The sequence below is a fragment of the Haliotis rubra genome, unplaced genomic scaffold, assembly GCF_003918875.1.
Source record: "Haliotis rubra isolate DU_JTF1 unplaced genomic scaffold, ASM391887v1 Scf25, whole genome shotgun sequence".
Lineage (NCBI taxonomy): Eukaryota > Metazoa > Mollusca > Gastropoda > Lepetellida > Haliotidae > Haliotis > Haliotis rubra.
In genome coordinates, this window is record NW_025766558.1 from 55,232 (window position 1) to 82,530 (window position 27,299).

At 45.8% G+C, this 27,299-nt stretch overlaps 2 protein-coding genes across 2 annotated transcripts in view; one reads left to right on the plus strand and one right to left on the minus strand.

The window, feature by feature from the left end:
• Positions 1-8,815: 8,815 nt before the first annotated feature.
• On the minus strand, positions 8,816-15,093 carry LOC124279326. Its single transcript, XM_046715139.1, has 3 exons — positions 13,818-15,093; positions 10,532-10,661; positions 8,816-9,270 (listed from the first exon to the last, which is right to left on the minus strand). Exons 1-3 carry the CDS (start codon positions 13,885-13,887, stop codon positions 9,012-9,014), a joined length of 459 nt encoding a protein of 152 aa, XP_046571095.1. The 5' UTR covers positions 13,888-15,093; the 3' UTR covers positions 8,816-9,011.
• A 10,684-nt stretch (positions 15,094-25,777) lies between these two features.
• The window catches only part of LOC124279302 (nesprin-1-like), a 93,139-nt gene continuing 91,617 nt past the window's right edge, over positions 25,778-27,299 (plus strand). Inside the window, 1 exon segment of the mRNA XM_046715114.1 lies at positions 25,778-26,507. Coding sequence (XP_046571070.1) covers positions 26,429-26,507 — 79 coding nt within the window. The 5' untranslated portion in view covers positions 25,778-26,428.

Here is a 27,299-nt window from a genome sequence, read left to right on the forward strand (position 1 = left end):
GTATTCACTCGTCACAGTATAAAGTGACGTAAGGTTACCCCGGGTATTCACTCGTCACAGTATAAAGTGATGTAAGGTTACCCCGGGGACGTCACTCGTCACAGTATAAAGTGACGTAAGGTTACCCCGGGTATTCACACGTCACAGTATAAAGTGACGTAAGGTTACCCCGGGTATTCACTCGTCACAGTATAAAGTGACGTAAGGTTACCCCGGGTATTCACACGTCACAGAATAAAGTGACGTAAGGTTACCCCGGGAACGTCACTCGTCACAGAATAAAGTGACGTAAGGTTACCCCGGGGACGTCACTCGTCACAGTATAAAGTGACGTAAGGTTACCCCGGGGACATCACACGTCACAGTATAAAGTGACGTACGACGTCACACGACACAGAATAAAGTGACGTAAGGTTACCCCGGGGACGTCACACGTCACAGTATAAAGTGACGTAAGGTTACCCCGGGGACGTCACACGCCACAGAATAAAGTGACGTAAGGTTACCCCGGGGACGTCACACGACACAGAATATAGTGACGTACGGTTACCCTGGGGATTTCACACGCTACAGAATAGTAAAGTAGTGAGTATGGTTTTACGCCGCTTTTAGCAATATTTCAGTTATATCACAGCGGGGCACATCAGAAATGGGCTTCACGCAACGTACCCATGTGGGCAATCGAACTCGTGTCTTACCCCCGGGTACCTCAACATAGTCTAACGTTACGTGGTGACCGACGACGTTACTTGTGACACACTATGCTCACGCCAGTCGTCTCCAATTGTCCCGCCGTTGTCCCTCTTCTCGATGCCTTTCCTCATCATACCTGTAAATCAATTACGACTGAGATACAGATGAAGGTTGGACAGTCTGTGTGTAGGAGTGAACACCTTCTACGGCTTACCTGACATCCACCCCGCACTTGAAATCAATATGTGATTACGGGCTGTAGACGCATGACACAATGCTGGTTAACTGGCCGCTGGTATGGTTATTGCTTTTGTCAACAAGTGACACCACCGAAGAAGAAAGGACAAGCGTATATAAGTCTGCACCCCATACAAACTGGGCCGAGGTTGGACGTCATGAATACAAAATAAGGCATTAAGATTTTATCTCAAGAAAAGTCAACAGATTTCTTGTACTCGCGCACGGGGTTGTGTTTACCTGACATTGCAAACATACCTGACTACGGCTGGGAGCAGCTAGACCAGGCCTGCAATACCAGGTATACCCAGGTACACGGCAATCCAGCCATAGCAGGTATACCCAGGTACACGGCGATCCAGCCATAACAGGTATACCCAGGTACACGGCGATCCAGCCATAACAGGTATACCCAGGTACACGGCGATCCAGCTATAGCAGATATACCCAGGTACACGGCGATCCAGCCATAACAGGTATACCCAGGTACTTCACTAAATAAATATCTACAACACCATAATCGTGTTTCAAAGATTCAAAATGATAAAAGTACATCAAACTCGTTTACCCCAGCGATCAGTCTCACTGATTGTGTACAGTCTTACCCGCCTATCTAGCGATCAGTCTCGGTGATTGTGTACAGGCTTACCCGCCTATCTAGCGATCAGTCTCGGTGATTGTGTACAGGCTTACCCGTCTATCTAGCGACAAGTCTCGCTGATTGTGTACAGGCTTACCCGCCTATCTAGCGATCAGTCTCGGTGATTGTGTACAGGCTTACCCGCCTATCTAGCGATCAGTCTCAGTGATTGTGTACAGGCTTACCCGTCTATCTAGCGACCAGTCTCGGTGATTGTGTACAGGTTTCCCCGCCTATCTAGCGATCAGTCTCCGTGATTGTGTACAGGCTTTCCCGCCTATCTAGCGACCAGTTTCGGTGATTGTGTACAGGCTTTCCCGCCTATCTAGCGACAAGTCTCGGTGATTGTGTACAGGCTTACCCGCCTATCTAGCGATCAGTCTCCGTGATTGTGTACAGGCTTTCCCGCCTATCTAGCGACAAGTCTCAGTGATTGTGTACAGGCTTACCCGCCTATCTAGCGACAAGTCTCAGTGATTGTGTACAGGCTTTCCCGCCTATCTAGCGATCAGTCTCGGTGATTGTGTACAGGCTTTCCCGTCTATCTAGCGACAAGTCTCGGTGATTGTGTACAGGCTTACCCGTCTATCTAGCGACAAGTCTCGGTGATTGTGTACAGGCTTACCCGTCTATCTAGCGATCAGTCTCGGTGATTGTGTACAGGCTTACCCGTCTATCTAGCGGTCAGTCTCAGTTATTGTGTACAGGCTTACCCGTCTATCTAGCGATCAGTCTCAGTGATTGTGTACAGGCTTACCCGTCTATCTAGCGACCAGTCTCGGTGTATGGGTTTATAACGGGCGTGGCTAACATTATCTATTGACTATTTTATTACTCAAAAAACCACCTTCGGTGGTACAAGAGCATCAATTCATGTACAATTCATATGCATGGGCTTTAGATAGACAATTGAATACAATTTCTAAGATGCCTAGCGGTTAGAACAATCGAAAAAAAAATACATTATCAGACAATAAAGGTATAGTTTTTTGATGACGTAACAATTGAATGACGTTATCCCGTCACTGCGCCATTCTAGTGTGCCCCCTCGTAATCGAACCATTTTACATTACGTCACAATGTAAGCGACGTCACGATGCATGTCAGTTGTCATCGCCTCGTACGGCCTCCTACAGTAAAGTACACCGTTGCATCCAGTTTCTTGGTTTGCTGTTGCTTCACGCAGCTAACATCACTGGTGGAAACATTACGTTTATGTTTTACGACGGTTAAAATGTGTCATTTCGACTCACAAGTTTTCAGCGACACGGTAACGTTCGTAATGTTTACATTCCCACAATGCAATTGTGGAATGTCGCTTGACTACTCAACTCTGTTATCACAGCTGGGATATTGCAGCCAGTTCGCCGTTACGACAGCTGGGATATTGCAGAAATACACTTCGTCGCCGCTTTTACACAGCTGGGATATTGCAGGTCGCCGTTACACAGCTGCTGAAATACACTTCGATATTGCCTTTGCCCTGAACACTGATAGCTAAAGCACTGGTTTGTTCCAGGTTGCCGTTACACAGCTGGGATATTGCAGGTCGCCGTTACACAACTGCGATATTGCAGGTCGCCGTTACACAGCTGCGATATTGCAGGTCGCCGTTACACAGCTGGGATATTGCAGGTCGCCGTTACACAGCTGGGATATTGCAGGTCGCCGTTACACAGCTGGGATATTGCAGGTCGCCGTTACACAGCTGGGATATTGCAGGCCGCCGTTACACAGCTGGGATATTGCAGACCGCCGTTACACAGCTGGGATATTGCAGACCGCCGTTACACAGCTGGGATATTGCAGGTCGCCGTTACACAGCTGGGATATTGCAGGTCGCCGTTACACAGCTGGGATATTGGGATATTGCAGGTCGATATTACAGGCCGCCGTTACACAGCTGGGATATTGCAGGTCGCCGTTACACAGCTGGGATATTGCAGGCCGCCGTTACACAGCTGGGATATTGCAGGCCGCCGTTACACAGCTGGGATATTGCAGGCCGCCGTTACACAGCTGGGATATTGCAGACCGCCAGGCCGCTCGTGCCACAGCTGAAAGAAATAGCTGGAATATTGCAGGAAAGCTGTCCTCGTCCATACAGTCTCTTGAGATGAGAAGAGAAGGGCTGAGAGTGGAATGGATAACAAAATATTGGCAATATATCCGGTGTATGGTCTGTAAGAGACTTTGATAGTATATTTCAGCCGTCCCGGTCTCGTTTTCCTTACACCCGCCATCCACCGACCCCCCTTCCCTGGCGATGTGCGAGATGAGGAACGTGCATGGCTGACTGAATCCGCCCTGTGACGTCATAATGTGTTGCAGACACCTATCTTGGATCTATCAGCAGTAGAGCGGTGAAATATAGTTTATATCGCCTGATGAATACAGTTATGTCCGGAATACGTTTTGTGACAACCACGTATGTATCACACTGTTACCTATCTTATAGTAACATGATTAATGAAGGTTTTTGGGTGGGATACGCTATAATGATATACACATAACCCGAGCATGGAAGTTGGAGACGAAAGCCAAGTGGCATAGTTTGGCCCCGTGCACGGTCTGACTCCTGCTGAGCTCTGTGTGTGTGTCAGTCCGTCCTGTGACGGTTGTGACCCGCCCTGCAGGCATGCATCCCCCTCCCACGCATCCCAACACAGCTGCTGGTGTGAGGGGGTCACGGCAGACAGCAGGTGTGGCGTTTCTGACACCAGGGGTTGGGGGGTCAAACAACATGGAGGTAATGTCCTTTTACGCCGCTGTTCCTTACACCAGACACATGATGGCGGACCTGAATTTCTGTTGAACTGACATCACGTGACTGCTTTACCTCCAACACGACGAATATGAAAATATGTGAACATGTGAAACTCGGGCGCAGTGTAGAACTTGAACTGAGAATATAGACCAGTCGTCTGTGATGACATCCCGACTACTCCGGCCAATGGCCATCTCTGCAGTATCTTGTTAATTCAACAGACAGTCACAAAACGCCATGTTCTTCAATTGTTATTTGTGCTGAGACGGCTGGATACTGATGATGATTATAGCGGAATATCATGCGGAACGTCCCTGGTATATATAACGGTATAATGCTATCATTGTATATCAGTATGTCCTTGGTATATAACGGTATATAATGCTATCGTTGTATATCATTACGTCCCTGGTATATAACGGTATATAATGCTATCGTTGTATATCATTACGTCCCTGGTATATAACGGTATATAATGCTATCGTTGTATATCATTACGTCCCTGGTATATAACGGTATATAATGCTATCGTATGTCCTGGTATATCGGTATATAATGCTACGTCCCTGGTATATAAAGGTATATAATGCTATCGTTGTATATCATTACGTCCCTGGTATATAACGGTATATAATGCTATCGTTGTATAGCATTACGTCCCTGGTATATAACGGTACAATGCTATCATTGTATATCAGTATGTCCTTGGTATATAACGGTATATAATGCTATCGTTGTATATCATTTCGTCCCTGGTATATAACGGTATATAATGCTATCGTTGTATATCATTACGTGGATCTACATAATTGCCAGTATCAGTATGCCAGAGATACTGAGTAACTATTGTCCAACCCATTGATTTGGTAATCACCCACTGCTGTGCCTGCTGGTTTGTTGACCAAGGTGGTCGGTATTTGAACCATATCGGTGGCACTCTGTGACAGGGAGACATCAAAGCCAGCCACTGTGGCGGGCGTGCCGATCTGGCACCAAGCTGGTTTCCTGCAACTAATGCATCGATACACGGTGTTTACTGCAAGCAGCATCCCGTGCCAGAAGGCTGTGACAGAGGTGGTAGCAGCAGCAGACTATACATCAAACAAACCGCCCCACCGATATCTGGCCCACAGCTCTGAACCATTGGCACCACTGCCCGTTGTCTCCTATGAACATATTGCATCACCATGACAACTGCTGATACCATCACCATAACTATGTCACGAGGGGGTCGGTGAGGTAGTCTAGTGGTTAAAGCGTTCGCTCGTCACGCCGAAGGCCCGGGTTCGATTCCCCTCCTGGGTACAATGTGTGAAGCCCATTTCTGGTGTCCCACGCCGTGATATTGTTGGAATATTGCTAAAAGCGGCGTAAAACCATACTCACTCACTATTACGAGGATGTACCTGGATCAGGTTTTGACAATAAACGTGAAGATCCGGGTTAGAATTGATCTTCAGCAACCCATGCTTGTCGTAAGAGGCGACTAACGGGATCGGGTGGTTAGGCTCGCTGACTTGGTTGACACATGTCATCGTATCCCAACTGCGTGGATCGATGCTCATGCTGTTGATCACTGGATTGCCTGGTCCAGGTTCGATTATTTACAGACCACCACCATATAGCTGGACTGTTACTGAGTGTGGCATAAAACAAAACTCACTCACTCACATTCAGACAAGGCCAACCGATGGTTAACAGTGTGAGCATCGTCCACACATAGCTTCCCTGGGTGGCTATCTACGTAGTCACACATCGATATACCAACTGTGTATATAGCTCGACCTCTTTAACCACCCTCCACACACCACCCGCTCTCCCGGTGTATGATCTGTACCCTTGTTCATGCAAGGTACTGTGTGGCATACCAGGTGCTTGTTGTGATGACGTGATACAAGCGTTTAGAAAACTAGGAAAACATTGAACATTTTCACTGAAAGAGACTTTTAGTCCGTCATGTAAAGAAATTTTCTGTTGTGAAGAATGTTGGCATTTCTTTTTCAACTATCGCTCTTAAAGAATACACAGCACGTAGCCATCTTGGTGCATTCATGTCAGGGACCAAGCACAGTGTAGTTGAAAGCCTTCTCGTGCACGTTATTGACTGCCATTGACAGGACTGTATCTGAGACTGAATGGTTTCATATCAACCGATATTGACGCACTTTCTGTCAATCGCATTTTTTATTTCACATCCCTACAGAGCCGATATACTGTAGACTGCCAGCGTTATTTAGTGCTGGACAACACACCAGCTGGACAGACCGATGATACAATGTGAAGTGTTGACCATATGATGTGTGCAATAGTTTATAGCAAGTGTCATATATTGAACTTAATACTATATAGGGGAACTCCCTCGCGCGCTGTCGCCGCTAGATGGCGTGTCCACACAGAGGCTCGCTGTTCGGCTGAGCGCGCACATTGAGTTATTTACAGTTGCTAGCGACAGTGAGATGGCGATAAGGTGAGTTTCTTCGTGGATTAAATTGAACACTCAGGTTTACCTAGATATTAATGTAGTTCATGGCAATTTCATTTAATTCAATATTCCTGTAACGCCGTCCAGCCGAGCCACGTTTGTGAGGTGCATATACTACTGTGCAACGCCTGCCTGTGCATATATGTTGCGGGTTTGTACTAAGTGACAAGTGGGTCTGGCCCTGCAGATCGGACCTGTTGGGGATATGTGGGCACATATGTACTGTCTGTGGAGTTGCAGCTGATTGGGATCAGTCTTACACTTCATAGTCAATCCCCGAGTTCCCGTCTGACATTGCCAAAGTGAGACGGCAACAAGAGTGTTGACGGGTAGATTTGGAGGGGCAATTGTCGAGCGTGCCGGTACTTGTTGTCAAATGCCAGCCATTCAGAAAGTATTTACTACTTACACAGGGGCATCCGCCGAGTGACTTGCGCAGGGACTTTACACTGAAGTACTAACAGCTTCAACAAACGTCAGTCACAACGATAATCTTAGGTTTGGACTAAGTTCACAAAGTTAGAAAGTTGTGTGTATGGGACTTACCTCACTAAGATCGGTCCAATGGGCATACGAGACAGTATACACCAGAAAGATTGGAACATTGTTAAGTGGGTAGCAACTTTGTATGTGTGCAAAGGAGTAGATGAATCATGATCACCACTATGGTGTACCAGTATAATTTGTTGTACTATTTGTATTTGTTTATGGCCCAAATATACATTTAGGTATAACTAAACTGACTTTTATATTTGATACAGAGTTAGATAATATTGTTAGCTACTTCATAAGAAACTACTTTGTGAAACTGTCATAACATGCCCAGTGAACAAGTGACTGGCTACATAACTTAGATTAAAAAAAAAAATCCTGAGTCTGGCCACGAAGTACTGCCTATCCATGTATGGAAGGTAATCAAATAGCTGAAGTAAATGTTGTCTCTCGCTTCCATGATGAATGACCATTAAAATTTAGTCAAAGCAAGGGTTTTTAAAATGGCTTTTACTTCCATGTGTGACTTTGTTGCTCTCTTCAACTTCCTCGTCATTGTTAATTGTCAGTTGTTACAAGTTACAAGGGTGACATGGAAATGCTGGACTCCGATTACAAGAATGTTGACACCTGTCATGACAGATGGTGTTTATGCAATAAGAAGAAAACATCATTTAGTCAATATCTTTGTTTTATTGATGACAGGAGGTTAACTTGAATAAGATGAAAAACTATAGGTGGGACACACATTGCTACGGCTCTTCTGTACAATAACATAGGAATAATGACAGTGTAATGTGACCCGACTTATGTCAAGCTGGTATGATCACAGTATAGAACTAAACATTCTCACCATTACATGCATGTCGTTAGTTTCAGGGAGTTATTTCAAGTGGAGCAACTGTTGGTTCATTGAGAATAACACTTATAAAAATAATAGTATTCAAACACAGCAGTAGCCGAGTCTAAATTTGACATACTGTATGTAATAGATTCCTCTGAATTGACGAAATGAGATCTATATTTAAAACATCCATTTTGTACCGTATGATGCTTTTTGGCTGTTTTGGCTTGAGGATTTAGATGAAATACTGATCAGCATAATGCACATAAGCACAATAATCTTGTTAAAACAGACATACAATAAAATTGTGGCTATTGAAACTAGACAAGATGACTTAAACAGTTTTATATACTACCCATCAAAAGTTTAGACTCACTTAAAGCACTCACTATATGTTATGTATATATTAGGTTACATCGAAGATGAATTTCTCCACTAACTTGGGGGAACCAACTGCAAGCCTTATGCAGATGAACTGCACGAGGATGATGCATCCAATTGCTGAAAAGCATGTGCATGTGAACAGCTGCATTTTGGTGTAAAGTTTTGTTAAGAATTCGCCGATTTTCACTGAGTTTCATCATTTATTGAACTCATGACAATAATCTTTCCTACGTTACAGTTTGTTTTACAATACATGAGTTCATGTGTAAACAGTACCTTTAAACAGTGTGGAATATGTTGCAAAATCTAGTTTGGAACAGTTGACTGAAGTTGGTGGCTACATTTACACTAGTGAGTCTAACCTTTTGATGGGTAGTATATATCCCAACCCCCCGAGAGACATGTGAGTGGTTGTAGCTCGTTGTGACGTGAGCCTGTCTGTTTCAGCCGTGTAGAGTAGCACCAGGCAGGACTACCATGTGTACATATTTCCACTACTCTCACTGACAACAACATGGCGGAGAAAAGGGGGCGTGGCATGAGCCCTGCTAGCTCTTACTCTTCCCTCACCGGCAACTTCAGCCCCCGCAGTGGCAGCCCCAGCCCTGGGATGTCCCCGAGGGGGCCAGTCCCCAGCCCCAGGCCGCCTGGGGTCCAGTCTTCCATTGGATGGGCGTGGCATGCCAGGGAAAGGGATACAGATGGCCATACAGAACTTGCAGCGTGAGTACCTTCGTTGTTGAAACATGTACTCAGTGTATGAACTAAGCCAGATACCCATCCAGACATCAGGGCTGGTAACTTCAATACCAGCCCAAATGGAATTTAACCAGACCAGACACCTAGGTATGGTGAATTTACTCAGATGTATGGGACATCTACAGTCCGTTTGAGACAAAATGATACCGATGAATTGCAATCTTGCACAAAAACAAATAGACATAAAAGAATCAAACCAACGTCAACTGCAATAAAAACAACAGACCAACTCTAGAAAAAAATTGCATAATTTGTGTCACAAGAATAAAAAAGTTGTTTAAGAAACCGTCATCATTTATTTGTGTGTTATCCCAGTTTGTTACAAGGGCGCATTGGCAACTAAAGGAACAGCGCGAAAAGTGAGATGCACGTGCGTTGTTCTCAACAAATTGTTGAGCTGGCGAGATGACACGTACCCCAGCTGCACAGGCAGTGTGCTGTATGTACTTAGTAACGGCATACTTGGGTCACCCCCTGTCATTTTCATCCTTGAAGAAATCATAGACTTTGTAAATTACCGGTATAGACTTTCATTTTCTCTCACTTCGTCAGTCAGCAGTAATCACATGTCTCTGATGTCACTAACGCACGTGCATCTCACTTTTCGCACTGTTCCTTTAGTTGCCAATGCGCCCTTGTAACAAACTGGGAAAATGCACAAATAAATGATGACAGTTTCTTAAACAACTTTTTTATTTTTGGGACACAAATTCTGCAATTTTTTTCTAGAGTTGGTCTGGTTTTTTTTTTGCAGTCCGCGTTGGTTTGATTCTTTTATGTCTATTTGTTTTTGTGTTAGATTGCAATTCATCGGTATCATTTTGTCTCAAAAGGACTGTAAAACATTTTACCAGACCATCGGGCTGGCTTGCTGTAAATTTTGACCGTCCGTCAGAAATCTAGCCAGTCTCGGGCAGGGCGATGGGCCTTATTTCATACACTGATGTACTACTTACCTGAAGATTGTCATTTCAAGACATAAAAGTGGTGTAAAACCCAGCACTTACTCACTCATTACAGGTCATATACTACTTACTCAAACACTTTTGTCATAAAGGGCAAGCATTACATACCCCATCTCAATACCCATAAATTATGAGTTGCCTTTTTTGATGAGACTGTAACACAATAGAATATCCCTCTGCATGAAAACAGAACCATGATGATGCTGACAGGACAGTCCAAGTGTTTAGTCATGAGCACTTTAATGAACACACTGCATATAGTACTTACCTGTTGATATATTGTACAATGTCCTGTGTTGAGCTCTGACTCAGGATGATATATTGTACAATGTCCGCGTTGAGCTCTGACTCAGGATGATATACATGCATTGTACAGAGGCCTGTGAGTTTCACTGGTTCTGAAAGTGAAACTGAATACTGTTTTAGTGGTTTCACAGTTCTGTGTCTAACAGGAACATAATGTTTTCTTTTATGAGGATCTATTTCAAATTCAATCATGTGTGTCAAACAGTTTATGAGATGTTTTGCTGTGTATGTCACCTCGCGGGACATTTTATGCTTGTAATACTGGTACAAAGAGTGGAACTATACAGCTGAAGTTGGAGTGTAATCATATATCAGTCAGTGTGCTTCAGTGGGGTCCACAGGGAGGCATCTAGGACGCTGGACTGCATCATATATACAGCTGTGTCATGCAGCTTCCGGAAATTGAAAAACCTAGTGCAAGATTCAGTCAACATGACAACATGAACAACACTTTAGTAATTACCATGTCAATCATGTGTCTTGAACAAATAGCAATTATCAGTGTCAATCATAATATCCTGAGGTATCTATGGTCAAGTCAGATGTTCTGATTGCTTTCTTGGAATTCATGAATGATCATAATCACGTGGCAAACTTTTCCTGGTGTGCGTTATCAGTAAGAATTACTAAGATCATGAACTTGCTAAAAATCATAAAACAAGTTGGCCATTGTTCAGATAGGTTTTGGTCTACTTTCTGAAATCAATTGGGCTAGTTTTGTGGAAAGCTGGATGCATCCCTGTGTTCAATTTAATTGGTACAAATCCCACCCACCCCCAAAGAAATATGAACCATGCATGTCACAGTGTGTGCAGGCTTACTTAAAGTGAACCAGTGGTTTGACTCATCATAAAGCAAGGCGTGATTGTCAACTTCCTGAACAAGGAAATATATTTTCGGATTGCTCCATGCTTTCAAATGACCGGATATAGTGCAAGGAGTGTGACTCTATACTATACTTGATTCAGTCACTGATACTGTAGTGTATGTGATATAGTGCAAGGAGTGTGACTCTATACTATACTTGATTCAGTCACTGACTGACTGTAGTGTATGTCAGATATAGTGCAAGGAGTGTGACTCTATACTATATTTGATTCAGTCACTGACTGACTGTAGTGTATGTCAGATATAGTGCAAGGAGTGTGACTCTATACTATACTTGATTCAGTCACTGACTGACTGTAGTGTATGTCAGATATAGTGCAAGGAGTGTGACTCTATACTATACTTGATTCAGTCACTGACTGACTGTAGTGTATGTCAGATATAGTGCAAGGAGTGTGACTCTATACTATACTTGATTCAGTCACTGACTGACTGTAGTGTATGTCAGATATAGTGCAAGGAGTGTGACTCTATACTATACTTGATTCAGTCACTGACTGACTGTAGTGTATGTCAGAGGTGGGCATGCTGGAAGGGAGGCAACTCTGCTTGCCTTGTCTTTCAAGTGTGCCAAGAACTCTATCCACCCGACAGTCTCCAGACCCTAGAGAATAGATTTAGAAAGGAGCCCAACTCAAGTCTAGAATCATTAGGCATGTATAGAGTGCAAGAACCGTCTTGGGTGGGCTCCTGTTGTTTTTATGTAGCCCATGTGATGTTATGAATCTCGAGTCCTGACAACATTTTCTTTATGAACTTGTAAAACAAAATGAACAAGATTGTTTTCATACTGACAGTGACATAGAGACAGAGACATGAGCAATATGTTTTACCAGGTGCAACTTGATGATGGGCACTGAGATGCATTCATACAGGCTTTAAAGAATATCAACTAAATATTGCTTAATATCAGCAGAATGTATAGATCTGCAGGAATATGGTTTCCCAACCCACTGCTGAATCCCCAGCAAGGGTATGAGTAGGCTTACGTCAGTGTTGTTCATGAGGACCCGTTCCAGGGTTCTACTTGCATGTTTTGTCATCTAGGGAGGTCATGTCAGTGACAGAATCACTATTTTATGTGTTCTGTCAGTAACAGAATCACTATTTATGTGTCCTGTCAGTAACAGAATCACTATTTTATGTGTCATGTCAGTAACAGAATCACTATTTTATGTGTCATGTCAGGTAACAGAATCACTATTGTATGTGTCCTGTCAGGTAACAGAATCACTATTTTATGTGTCCTGTCAGGTAACAGAATCACTATTTTATGTGTCCTGTCAGGTAACAGAATCACTATTTTATGTGTCCTGTCAGGTAACAGAATCACTATTTTATGTGTCCTGTCAGGTAACAGAATCACTATTTTATGTGTCCTGTCAGTAACAGAATCACTATTTTATGTGTCCTGTCAATAACAGAATCATTTCATGAGACATGGCATCTTTCCTTTAAGGGGCGTAGGGTGGTCGAGTGGTTGAAGTTCTTTTTTGTCATGTTGGAAGCCCAGGTTCAGGTGGAGTCTGTTGTAGTATTGTAGCTTGTCTGTGACATGCTGGTAGATTTGTGGCTGGTTTATGTGATCATGGTGTGATTCCCTGCTCTGCAGGTCAACTGATCCTCTGTATGTCAGGGTTAACTATCATACCTGAGTTCTTCTCAACTGTTTAAATATCTAGCTGATCTATGCAAGTAAATATTCTTCCCCAAGCTGTCTTTGGCATGTGTTGTCATGTAGAGATTTATGGCTGTTTTGGACGATTTGAATCATTCTAAATAAACATGAGTTACGAGAGCCGGCACTGGGGTCACATGAAGAGATTACAGGGTGGAGGGCACCTGCGGTAAGCGTGTACAAGCAAGATGTGACACGGGAGATTGATCACTGCCAGCTGGTCATGTGACCTGTGTTCAACAACCTTATTTGGTGGTATTGTATAGACCTTGGCATGGTGCCAAGTGTTTATACAATGCTTGATCTGTAAATGACGAGAGGTTTATGATTGAGATATTATTGTGAATACATTCCTGTAAGTGGCCGCACTACTTACTCCCCTGTTGCCTCTTTCAGAAACTTACAATTGTTGATCTGTGAAAGAAATAATACCTACTGACAAGCATTAAATCAAGTGTTGAATTTTTACTTCACATTCTCAATAAATGTCTGGGCTGAATTCAAGTCATATCATGATAAGTTATAGTCAGTCAGTCTCTTTTCTGTGCTTTCATTAGCAAGATTGAATATACTGATATGTCAAGCTATCCTTTTGCTCATTAGACATGTTTTAAATTGGCAAGATAAATGGAATTTGATGGACAGCTCAGTATGTGCTGTGTTTACCTTCAGCTGTATTTACCTTGTGCTGGTTCATCTGAACATTTTGACGATGGATGCTCCAGAGACTGGCCACTGAGACGCTTCGTCATGCCAAGGATCCCTCTGTGCCACTCAAGGGTGGGGTTGCCCAGTTGTTAATGTGTTCACTTGTCATGCCCAAGACTTGGGTTCGATTCCCCACATGGATACAATGTGTGGAGCCCATTTCTGGTGTACTCATTCACACACCTATGCCATGGGTCCCCTGTATGTATAGGATCCTGTTGTAAGCCTGAGCTCCCCTCTATGCCCAGGATCTGCCTCTATGCCCAAGATCTGCCTCTATGAGTAGGATTCGCCTCTATAAGTAGAATTAGCCTCTTTTTGCCTAGGATCCCCACTATGCCTAACCGTCCTCTATGCTTGAAATCCCCTTTATGCCTAAGATCCGACTCTTTGCCCAGCATCTGCATCTATGGCTAAGCTCCCCTATATGCCTGTGAACCCCCACTGTGCCAATATTCTCCTTCTATGCCCATATTCCCCTCGGTACCTATATTCCCCTTCTATGCCTAAATCATCGTCTGTGCCTATATTTCCCTTCTATGCCCATATTCCCCTCTGTGCCTATATTTCCCTTCTAGGCCTATATTTCCCTCTAGGCCTATATTCCCTTTCTATGCCTATATTCCCTCTCTATGCCTATATTCATCCTTTATGCCTACATTCCCCTTCTATGCCTATATTCACTCTCTATGCCTATATGGGCGGTGGGGTAGCCTAGTGGTTAAAGCGTTGGCTCGTCACGCAGAAGACCCAGGTTCGATTCCTCACATGGGCACAATGTGTGAAGCCCATTTCTGGTGTCCCCCGCCGTGATATTGCTGGAATATTGCTAAAAGCGGCATAAAACTAAACTCAGTCAGTCTATGCCTATATTCCCTCTCTATGCCTATATTCATCTTCTATGCCTACATTCCCATTCTATGCCTATATTCCCTCTCCATGCCTATATTCCCCCTCTGTGCTTATATTCCCCCTCTGTGCCTATATTCCCCTTCTGTGCCTATATTCCCCTTCTAGGCCTATATTCCCCTTCTAGGCCTATATTCCCCTTCTGTGTCTATATTCCCTTTCTAGGCCTATATTCCCCCTCTGTGCCTATATTCCACCCTAGGCCTATATTCCCCCTCTGTGCCTATATTCCCCTTCTAGGCCTATATTCCCCTTCTATGCCTATATTCCCCTCTGTGCCTATATTCCCCCTCTGTGCCTATATTCCCCTTCTAGGCCTATATTCCCCCTCTGTGCCTATATTCCCCTCTCTGTGCCTAGCCCTATATTCCCCCTTAGGCCTATATTCCCCTCTGTGCCTATATTCTTCCTTCTAGGCCTATATTCCCCCTCTGTGCCTATATTCCCCTTCTAGGCCTATATTCCCCTCTGTGTGCCTATATTCCCCTCTCTAGGCCTATATTCCCCCCTCAGTGCCTATATATTCCCTCTCTATGCCTATATTCCCCTTCTAGGCCTTCTGTGCCTTATTCCCCCTCTGGGCCTATATTCTCTGCCTATATTCCCCTCTCCCCCAAACACACACACCTTGGCCCATATTCCCCCTTCTATGCCTATATAGGGGGCTGTGGGGTAGCCTAATGGTTAAAGCTGCTATTGGCCTCTCACCAAGACCCGGTTCAATCCCCACATTGTGTGAAGCCTATTTCTGGTGTCCCCTGTCGTGATGTTGCTGGAATATTGCTAAAAGAGGCATGAAACCAAACTCAGTCAGTCCTCAGTCAGTCTATGCCTATATTCCCCTCTGTGCCTATATTCCCTTCTAGTGCCTATATTCCCCTTCCCCCTCTTCTGCCTATATTCCCCCCTGTGCCTATATTCCCCTTCTAGGCCTATATTCCCCCCCCTCTGTGCCTCTATTCCCCCCTAGGCCTATATTCCCCCTCTGTGTGCCTATATTCCCCTCTAGGCCTATATTCCCCCTCTCTAGGCCTATATTCTTCTAGGCCTATATTCCCCCTCTGGCCTATATTCCCCTAGGCCTCCCTCCCTCTGTGTTCTCTATATTCCCCTCCTGTGCCTATATCCCCTGTGTCTATATTCCCTATGCCTATATTCCCTTTCTATGCCTATATTCCCCTTCTAGGCCTATATTCCCCCTCTGTGCCTATATTCCCCTTCTATGCCTTTCTGAGACTCCAGCGTTTGGATGTGGTCCGGTCCTCTTTGACTCACCATGGACAGCCTGAAATAACAGAATGTATTTGTGTGAGGATGTTTCTGTGGGGTCTGTCGGCAACACTGAGGTAGTAAACATTACACTATATCACCTGCATTCAACAGCTGCAAAGGCTCATAACATTCATATTTGGCTCTTTCAAAAAAAAATTATTTTTTTTCCAAATTGAAATTACTTCAGCAGCTGAAGTGTGAAATGTGATATACATTCTTTACTTCTTGGCAGGTAACTTGTTTCCATCTGGAACACATGGGTACACATGACCAATGATTGTCCACAGCAGTAGTTCTGTCAGATTAAGGGAGATGTGGTTGTCTTAGCACTAAGATTGTGTTAAGGAACAAGGATGTATTGTAAGGAATTGACTGGGAGCAGTGCTTTCAGTTTTCAAACTACTCCTTAGTAGCCTATAATTCATCATTATTTGCTCCTTGTGAAACCATATTGGCACAGATGTGGCATTGAGATTATTGATTGTAGATGGCAGCATGCAACCACACAATCCCGAGCGTGACTGCTTATGTTTTACAACATGCTACCTGGCTGTGTCTTATGCTGCAGTCTCCAGCTATCCCCAGTGTTGTAGTGCCGTGGTGTGAACCTCACTGGGAAGACTGCAGGTGGTGGTGGCATTACAGCTTCGTGACACTGTTCTAGCACCAAATAGACAACAGATCAACTTTGTGTGTTCCAATGAGAATGAAGTCAGGTGCGGAACAATCAGGAGATATGCCACATTGTCAGGTGTGAGCCTTGTCAGAACCATATTGTCTGTCCCGACCTCCCTGACCTCCAGGGTAACTATCGGCTACAATCAAGTTTAGCTCTGTCAATATAAGACCGATTTGTTTACCTTCCATATCTAATGTAAGTTTCATTAGGTGGCCACTCACTGACCAGCTTGACCAAGAGTCTCCAGGTGGCGATCGTGACTCACTGTCCACTAGCAGATATTGTAAGTGTGTGGAGAACTCTTGTCCTGGTTTATTGGACCAAATCTCAGTACAACTGTACGAGTATGAGACATGACTTTGTGCAACATGATTTGACTCTCAAAGGCATGTAGGCACTGACAAGACCAGGCATCACTGTCCATTTTTCACAGATGGTGAACACGTCTACAGTCAGATTCATGGATAATGAAGTTGTCCGATGAACCTTCAGGGAAGGAAGTGAGACTTGCTGTGGTGGTCGGAGAAGCTTGAGACAGAGATAGTGGAAGTGACACTGGCTGCAGATTACAGGAATCCTACCTGCTCATGCTGATCTGGACGGTGGCGCTCTCATGACATACGATAGACCAGTCTTGTGTGGAAACGTAACTGTGTTCATGCTACAAGGTTTAACATCCACCCTCAGTGCCACCAGACTTGACCTCACCACTCTGACACCACCCGCAGTGCCACTGGTCTGACACCCACCCGCAGTGCCACCGGACCTGACACCCACCCGCTGTACCTGCGGACGTGACACCCACCGGCTGAGCCACCAGACCTGACACCCACCGTCTGAGCCACCAGACCTGACACCTACCCGCTGTGCCACGTTTTTATTTGTTATGACATAGAAACTTGTCCACAGGTACTGGCAGTGGTGGTAGACACCGGCCTGGCCAGCTTCTGATTAAGTAACACATACATCAGTGTTACTTGTGCTGCATCACCATTATCTCTGGATAGTCATATAGTATGGCAGCCTGACTTCACCCCTTAATGTTTGTGCATGACACTGGTTATTTTACCCTGGAGACAAGCAACAGTTGCCACAGTGTGTCACAAAGCGAAGCAGGTCGACATCTTAGATATCACCTTGCATTAATTATTCAGATACGGAAGGCTATGGCTGAGGCTGTTGTGTGAGGAAGATAGGTCTGGGATCCCTAGTGAACTCAACATATGTCTGGTGCATGTTTGATATTCACCTGGACTGTGCAAACACTGCCCCTGTGGAGGCAGCCTTACCCTGCCAGCCTGATGACGGCTCCAGCCCCCACCCCACACAGCTACGCAACCATTACGCTCATCAGCACTGACAATACGAACAGATTTGTTCTTGTGTGTATCTACTCTGGCACATGTATATTTAATGTGTGTCATACATTGTGTGGTGGAGTAGTGGAGGACTAGTGTGGGAGGTACCTGTGGTCAGCCATTGTGAAGTGTGGTGGATGTCAGATTCCCTTGCTGGCCACACTGAAATGATGAGGAGAAATGGTGGACATAGTGTGCAAATATGGAGACACACCTGGACAGGAGCTGAACAACGGACAGAATCCCAATGGATCAACCACACACCGACCCCAACACAAGGACGGAACAACAGAACACAGGAAACCACGCCAGGAATGGAACCCACACAGGAACGAACAAACCAGGAACCCAACGCAGACAGGTTCAACAACATGCACGGAGACACCCACAACGGACAGGAGGAACACATGGAGGAACCCACGGAGGAAGGAAACCAACAGGACGGAAACCAACGACAGCATGGAACCCATGGACCAACGAACATGGAACCAGGACATGGAGGAAACCAACGGAGGAAACCCAGGACGGAGACAAGGAAACCAACAGGACCCAGGAAACCACATGGAGGAACGACACACCAGATGGAAACCACAGGAAAGGACACACCCAGAAACATGGACAGGAGAATAAGGAGGGAATCCCAGGACACCAACCGAACGGAGACCAGACGGAACCAGTGACAGACGGAGGTTCAATGTGCCAGGGTGGAGGGTGAAGGGTGGTGGGGTGCCAGTGTGTGGTGGGTGTTCAATGTGCCAGGGTGGTGGGTGTTCAGTGTGACATGGTGGTGGGTGTTCAGTGTGACAGGGTGTTCAATGCACCAGGGTGGAGGGGTGTTCAATGTGACAGGATGGAGGGTGTTCAATGTGACAGGGTGGAGAGGGTGTTCAGTGTGACAGGGTGGAAGGGTGTTCAGTGTGACAGGGTGGAAGGGTGTTCAATGTGACAGGATGGGTGTGCCCAGGGTGGTGGGGTGTTCAGTGTGACATGGTGGAAGGGTGTTCAGTGTGACAGGGTGGAGGGTGTTCAGTGTGACAGGATGGTGGGGTGTTCAGTGTGACATGGTGGAGGTGTTCAGTGTGCCAGGGTGGTGGGTGTTCAGTGTGACAGGTGGAAGGTGTTCAGTGTGACAGGGTGGAGGGGTGTTCAGTGTGACAGGGTGGTGGGTGTTCAGTGTGACATGGTGGAAGGGTGTTCAGTGTGACAGGGTGGAGGGGTGTTCAGTGTGACAGGGTGGAGGGGTGTTCAGTGTGACAGGGTGGAGGGGTGTTCAATGTGCCAGGGTGGTGGTGTGTTCAGTGTGACATGGTGGAGGGGTGTTCAGTGCGCCAGGATGGTGGGTGTTCAATGTGCCAGGGTGGAGGGTGTTCCGTGTGACAGGGTGGTGGGTGTTCCGTGTGACAGGGTGGAGGGGTGTTCAATGTGCCAGGATGGAGGGGTGTTCAGTGTGACAGGATGGAAAGGTGTTCAGTGTGACAGGATGGAGGGGTGTTCAGTGTGCCAGGGTGGTGGGTGTTCAATGTGACAGGATGGAGGGGTGTTCAATGTGCCAGGATGGAGGGGTGTCCAGTGTGACATGGTGGAGGGGTGTTCAATGTGCCAGGATGGAGGGGTGCCAGGGTGGTGGGGTGTCCAGTGTGACATGGTGGAGGGGTGTTCGATGTGCCAGGATGGAGGGGTGCCAGGGTGGCGGGTGTCCAGTGTGACATAGTGGAGGGGTGTTCAATGTGCCACGGTGGTGGGTGTCCAGTGTGACAGGATTGAGGGGTGTTCAATGTGCCAGGATGGAGGGGTGTCTAGTGTGGCAGGATGGTGGGGTGTTCAATGTGGCAGGGTGGTGGGGTGTTCAGTGTGCCAGGATGGAGGGGTGTTCAATGTGCCAGGGTGGTGGGTGTTCAATGTGACATGGTGAAAGGGTGTTCAGTGTGACAGGGTGGAGGGGTGTTCAGTGTGCCAGGATGGAGGGCAGGGTGGTGGGGTGTTCAATGTGGATGGGGTGGTGGTGAGGGTGTTCAGTGTGCCATGGATGGAGGATGTGCCAGGGAGTGGGTTCAATGTGCCAGGGTGGTGGTGGGTGTTCAGTGTGACAGGGTGGAGGGTGTTCAGTGTGACAGGGTGGTGGGTGTTCAATGTGCCAGGGTGGTGGGGTGTTCAGTGTGACATGGTGGAGGGGTGTTCAGTGTGTCAGGGTGGTGGGTGTTCAATGCGCCAGGGTGGAGGGGTGTTCAGTGCGCCAGGATGGAGGGGTGTTCAATGTGCCAGGGTGGTGGGTGTTCAATGTGACATGGTGGAAGGGTGTTCAGTGTGACAGGGTGGAAGGGTGTTCAGTGTGCCAGGATGGAGGGGTGTTCAATGTGCCAGGGTGGTGGGTGTTCAGTGTGACATGGTGGAAGGGTGTTCAGTGTGACAGGGTGGAGGGGGTGTTCAGTGTGACAGTGTGCCAGGATGGGGTGCCAGGGTGGGGGTGTTCAGTGTGACAGGGTGGAGGGGTGTTCAATGTGCCAGGGTGGTGGTGTGTTCAGTGTGACAGGGTGGAGGGGTGCTCAGTGCGCCAGGATGGAGGGGTGTTCAATGTGCCAGGTGGTGGGTGTTCAATGTGACATGGTGGAAGGGTGTTCAGTGTGACAGGGTGGAGGTGTCATCAGTGTGCCAGGGTGGAGGGGTGTTCAGTGTGCCAGGATGGAGGGGTGTTCAGTGTGTCGGGGTGGAGGGGTGTTCAGTGTGCCAGTGTGGTGGGGTGTTCAATTTGCCAGGGTGGTGGGTGTTCATGGTGACATGCTGGAGGGGTGTTCATTGTGACAGTGTGAGGTGGTGATTATTATTCTGGTATCAGTATGATGGTGAGACAGACATTACACTTGACTGGTCAGTACAGAATCCATGTTTGAGATATCGGTCAGCCCTGGAGTAATGAGAGCTGATGCTGGGAATGTTTGTTATTGTCTGGTTCCATTATTTTCTCATCTCCCATACACTGTAGATGTGTTTATGCCAGGAAGTAGAGATCAAATGTAAACATGTACGGCTGTGTGTCTCATCTAAGTATTCACCAGCACACACTAGGTTGAGGACCAGGGTCTTGCTGGGGTGTCTGTCAGCTCGCCATGTCAGTGTGACACCACACAGTTCACTGCATATTACCTCACTGAAATAGATCTATGATCCATCAGTTGAGTTAATACAGACACGTGCTGTAAATAGCCTGGTAAATGTTGTGTGTTAAGGGGTGTGTGTGGTTGGAGATATTGATGGCACATTGATTTTGGTGGCAGTGTTTGACAAGCACTGTTTTCTTTGTCACCTCCATGTACATGACATTCTTGTGTGCGGGATCTATGGGAACTGACAAACACAGCCTGGTGTGGTGGTCGGGGCAAGCAGGATGGAGCAAGTCTCTTCACTTGAACAGTTGAACATTGAAATGTGGTGTACCTGGATAATCAGAAGGTACGTGGTGTACGTTCTGTCTGGCCAGACAGTAGATACTTGGTGTACATTGTGTTCGAGCACCCTGGACATTTGGTAGAGACGAGTGTACCTTGTGTTCGAGCAGCCTGGACAGTTGGTAGAGACGAGGGTACCTTGTGTTCAAGCAGCCTGGACAATTGGCAGAGACGAGTATACCTTGTGTTCGAGCAGCCTGGACAATTGGCAGAGACGAGTATACCTTGTGTTCGAGCAGCCTGGACAATTGGTAGAGACGAGTGTACCTTGTGTTCAAGCAGCCTGCACAATTGGTAGAGACAAGTGCACCTTGTGTTCGAGCAACCTGGACAATTGGTAGAGACGAGTGTACCTTGTGTTCGAGGAGCCTGGACAATTGGTAGAGACGAGGGTACCTTGTGTCTTTTCACGATGCCATGTATGTCCCCATGGCATCAGCTCTGCAGTGGGTGAAGTCAGGTAATACCTTACATACATAAGGGATGCTGGCTAGGGGGATACCTTACATACATCTGAGGGATGGTGACTGTGGGGATACCTTACATACATCTGGGGTGCTGGCTAGGGGGATACCTTACATACATCTGAGGGTTGCTGGCTGGGGATACCTTACATACATCTGGGGTGCTGGCTAGGGGGATACCCTACATACATCTGAGGGATGGTGACTGTGGGGATACTTATGGGGAAATGGCCATGTAAAGAAGCAAAGAAGGGTAACTCTTGCAAGCTGAATCACAGAATTATCTCCATCATGTAATTGTGTAAGTGCCTTCTGGACGGTCGCCATTCCAGAGCTGGTAGTTGCTTTGTTTGGGGTTGTCATATTGATTGTTATAGGCGTGTTGACTCGGGTAGGTGTGTTGACTCAGGTAGGCGTGTTGGCTGGGGCAGGCCTGTTGACTTGGGTAGGCGTGTTGACTCGGGTGGGTGTGTTGACTGGGGTAGGTGTCTTGACAAGGGTAGGTGTCTTGACAAGGGTTGTAAGTGGTTTTATTTACTCTGTTGACAATATCATATGAAAGCTTTTTAAATAGGGTTTATGACATCTCAGGTGTTATTGAAAACAGACTCTTGAATACATGTGGGAGGTTCATGTTCCACACATTGGTATGCAGATAGCAAATTAACTGGTCATTCCTGGAATTCCACCCCCCAACCCTCCTCTCATTGTGATCACTGATCTTGAACACCAAGTTGTAGTAAGGTAATACTCTGACAAACATAACACTTGGTCCTTGTCAGTGACCAGCTGACACGCTGTGTTTTACTGAATGAACACTGCTTCCTGGTGGAGGTCAAGTGTGGCTGCTGTTGTCCTGGTTTCACGGCAGGCTAATGATGTTCAGTGAATGTGTTGATGTTTCCATCAGTAATCTACTTTATACATACAACCGAGCCACGCCACCTGGTGTCAGGTCAGGACATTACCATGTTGCCACACACAGCAGGGAGGTGTGATCTAGGTGCAGGATTATCAGGGGGGCTACACAGGGTTCCCAGTCGGCCTTCCTGTGTGAGGGATTACGTCCACAATAGGGTTTGGGGAGCTCAGTATGTAGGGTGGTGATCACTGACACATTGACTGAGATGATTTGAAATTCATGAAAAAACTTTCTGATCCTATTTTTTATGAAGTGGTTGTTTGATGGCAGTTTAAGCTTCACGTGTGTACAAACATAGCCTTGACCAAACTTTGTGAATAGGGTAAGTTAATAAAACCTTTACATATCCTACAGAAAACAAACCTTCAGTAAGTCCTGTGATATACTGGAAATCCACAAAGTTTTGCGGGCAGGAAAGTTTTGCTAGTATTGCGAATGATCTCCAGGTGCAAAACTTTCCAGGCGTAATGACGTCTCTTATTTTCTTAAGCAATTATTCCCGGTCCATGTAAATTACGTGATCAAACAATGTCAAGAAGTCCAGATGTTCGCCTACCGGTAATTCCTCAACACAATGTACTTACTTCACAGCAATCACTAACATACTGCGTCTACTCACGTCTCGAAATGAAGTGTAGTTGACAGTAAATGGATTCGCATACATATTTTGTTTCGCCAAAAGTCATAATTAGTGTAGCTGGACGATCACATGTCAACAAACTGCTTTTGCAGTGGAAATAGCGAGATCGCGCAAAACCTCATCGGTGACAGGTTAAATTGTTCCATGCATAAAAACTAGCCAGCAATTCACTAAAAAGCTGTCGCATAACCTTAGTTATGATTATAAATATTTTACATTTATAGAGCAGAGCCTGCAATGAAAATGACACAATACTAGAATATATTTCTCTTTATAAAACAATAGTTCGACATACTATCTTTTTTAAGATCACTGCATCAGAAATCATCTTGGAATATTATCGGGTATGTTTTAACTAACTCGCCGGTAGGGGAACGTGTGCACTGCACAGCTGATTGCTATTTCCAGCGCTGTGTATGACAAAATTACATATGGTAATCTTAATCCCTGCATATAAGACAATGCCTAGCAAAAACAAATTAGAACTGAATAGGTAAATAAATTAATCTTTTCTTGAGATGTTTAATTACAAATTTGACGTCTTTGGTCTTCTCTGTATGTTCGTTCACGCAAAGCGATACTATGTATTGTCAACAATTCGACTTGTTTTACAAGAGGAGGACTTGCAAAACAAACATGACGTAGAATTGGCTGGATTGTTGATCACACAAAACATTCACAACGGGGAACTTTGTCGATTTACAGTATTCTGAGTGATTGACATTGCCCTGAATCACAATAACTGAGCCTAATTCATGATGCTTTTGATATTCTTTCTGTGCATTAAGTGGAAGAGGGGCCGTGGGGTAGCCTAATGGTTACAGTGTTCGCTTGTCATGCTGAAGACACAGGTTCGATTCCCCACATGGGTACAATGTGTGAAGCCCATTTTCTGGTGTCCCCTGCCGTGATATTGCTGGAATATTGCTAAAAGCGGCGTAAAACCAAACCCAGTCAGTCATTAAGTGGAAGACTCACTAGCCTTAGTAGCAGGCTATACCTCCCCTCTTCAGCCCTCCCCTCACTGCACTGGTCAGTCTGCTAGTAAATGAAGGCTACAGATAGTGATTACGAGCAAACACCTAGTTGTTGGTCACAGCAACGTGCAGTAAACTTGGACACAGTACTATGACTATGTGTCCCAGCTGTGTGGGTAGCTCGGAAGGATAGAAAAGTCACAATTCGGTGCGCCTAGTGGCTGCGAGAGTTGTATGATCCCCAGGGAGTTGAGATGGATAATACGATGTGACGTTGAGATTGACATCCAATAATCTAGGGAAAAACAAAGCACCTGTGAGCAGCCTAGCTGGAACTCGGTGCTATATAAATAGATTATGATAATTATAATAATAATACTTGGAACAAAGACCAACAGCTACGCCAGAAGTGATATCTCTGCCACCCTTACTGACTGAAGCCCACGGATGTTGAAGTCCTTACTAGGTTACTTCTGACCATGTGTGTGCAGGGTACTTACTGACTGACCGGATGTGAAGTCCTTACTAGGTTACTTCTGACCATGTGTGTGCAGCCCACACCAGAAGTGATATCTCTGCCACCCTTACTGACTGAAGCCCACGGATGTTGAAGTCCTTACTAGGGTACTTCTGACCATGTGTGTGCAGCCCACACCAGAAGTGATATCTCTGCCACCCTTACTGACTGAAGCCCACGGATGTTGAAGTCCTTACTAGGGTACTTCTGACCATGTGTGTGCAGCCCACACCAGAAGTGATATCTCTGCCACCCTTACTGACTGAAGCCCACAGATGTTGAAGTCCTTACTAGGGTACTTCTGACCATGTGTGTGCAGCCCATCATTACCTGCTGCCAGTGTTAGTATGTTAGTGAATCATGAATGATTAAAAGTGACATCAATTATTCAACAATCAAATGATACTCTTTGTGTTCAGGGATCAGAGTACGAGGAATCAACTGGGATCGCTGAAGTTAGAAATGTCACATGTTTAAAGTTCAAAGTCAAGGTTGTGACATTTTGTACCCATTATGCCTAATGGTGAATATCTCGTGTGTGACAGACTAACAGTGTCTGTACAGACACCCTGGAGGAGAGTGACATGATGTCTGGCTAGACGTGACCTGCATCTATTAGAGTAACAGACTTACTGTCTTCTTGGTGTGTCCATGTTGATGTCGGAGAACAACCTCTGTTTGATGAACTCCCCTGTGTACCTGTAGCCTGTCTCAGTGGGGTTGTAGGGGGACTTATGATGTTATCATCCCACGTGACTTGGTAATCGGTCCTTGTTTCCCATGACTAGCGAAGCATGAACACTGCATATATTATCCTAATAAGCAGACATGTTAATGAAGACTGACAACACTTGAAGTTGAAGATTAAAGGAAGACAACCCTTGTAGTGAATCCTGTCAGTATTGGTTGTAATGATAACACATTGGCCTCCTATGTCCATGAGACTGACTTGATGACCGAAGCAACAGGTGGTGTTGTTGCTGAAATGTAGATGGACAATAACAAGCTGGACTTGTCCACCTGTCTGACTACAGTAACACTGTACAGGCTGAGGGAGTGGAGGTGCAGTGTGACCCTTGTGACACAGGGCCAATCAAGTGGATTCCCTCCACAGCAGGCCCTCCCTCTGTCTCAGCCAAGCCTCTCCACGCGGGAAGACCAAGTATTGATCCTGGCCAGATCTGGCAGACGACAACGAACACTTCATGGTTGACTGGTGTACCCTGAAGCAGTGGTGCAGCAGCCGTGGTAGATAGTCGACATTACGCGGGCTGCGTCCACACACTGGACACTGGTGTACAGCTGTACTATGTAGATGCTTCAAGGACTGGCATGGTGCAGTGACACTCCCTGGAGGATATTTACTGTGACAAGAATATGAGGTGGTTCTGTTGACAGCCTGGGATGGCGGGCTACAGATCTGGCTTTCAGTCGGAAGAGTTTAAAGCAAAAGCCTTCTATCACAGGCTTCACTGTCTCAAAGGTAGGCCATGCATCATTTTCAGGGTTGGTGATGAGCAGTGTTGATGACATGTCTCAATGTGTGTTGTGCTGGACAGACCCTGTATACACTGTATACTATAGAGGGCCACAAGGGCCACACGGTGTCACTGCTGATTGAATGAAGGTGGGGAAATATGCAGAAGTGATTTAGTGTAAGTGCATCAATCAAAATTTGTTAATTCTGAACTGCCACTATCACAGCCTGTGGTTTGTTTGTGTAACCAGCTGGTAACCGATCTCGTTGTCATGGTAGACAGTACAGGGGGTCGTGCTGTGTCTCTGGGTAGTCAGCGGTGGACCACAACATGATATTACCCAAACTTTATGACTTGGGGACACTCTTCAGTTGTTGGTATACTGGCAGCAAGCAATAAATCCCCAACCAGTGGGTTGTTAGTCTCTGGTTGTATAGACAATACATGTTCACATTCACCAGCGACTGTCTAATACTCCTGAACATAGAGGCCAGATTTCTTCTTCTATAATGATAAATGTTCTGAGTAATTATCTGCTCATGACTAATTAGTCAATTATAATTGTGTTACCATGGCCCTGTAGCCTGACTCTAAAATAACGTAAGCCTTCAGTTGCCTCGTCCTATGAGGTGAACTGTGGTATTATCTACATCTTCTTCTAAGACTGACCTGTGACCTGTGACTGATGTCATGAAGGAAAATGGTCCCAAGAGGCTCGGCTCATTGAAATGGTGATACTGCATGGTACTGACGGAATCCTCATCACCACTCTTGTCTTACCCCCTAGTGAAAGTCCA

Bases quoted from the DNA above. Each gene is read 5' to 3' on its own strand.
- LOC124279326 (XM_046715139.1), bottom strand. From the start codon at position 13,887: ATGACGAAGCGTCTCAGTGGCCAGTCTCTGGAGCATCCATCGTCAAAA. The intron at 10,662-13,817 runs GTAAATACAGCT...TTTCACTTTCAG, and splicing joins TTCAGATGAACCAGCACAAG to AACCAGTGAAACTCACAGGC. The intron at 9,271-10,531 runs GTAAGTACTATA...TCAACAACGAAG, and splicing joins ATTGTACAATATATCAACAG to GTACTCACGCTGCAAGTTCT.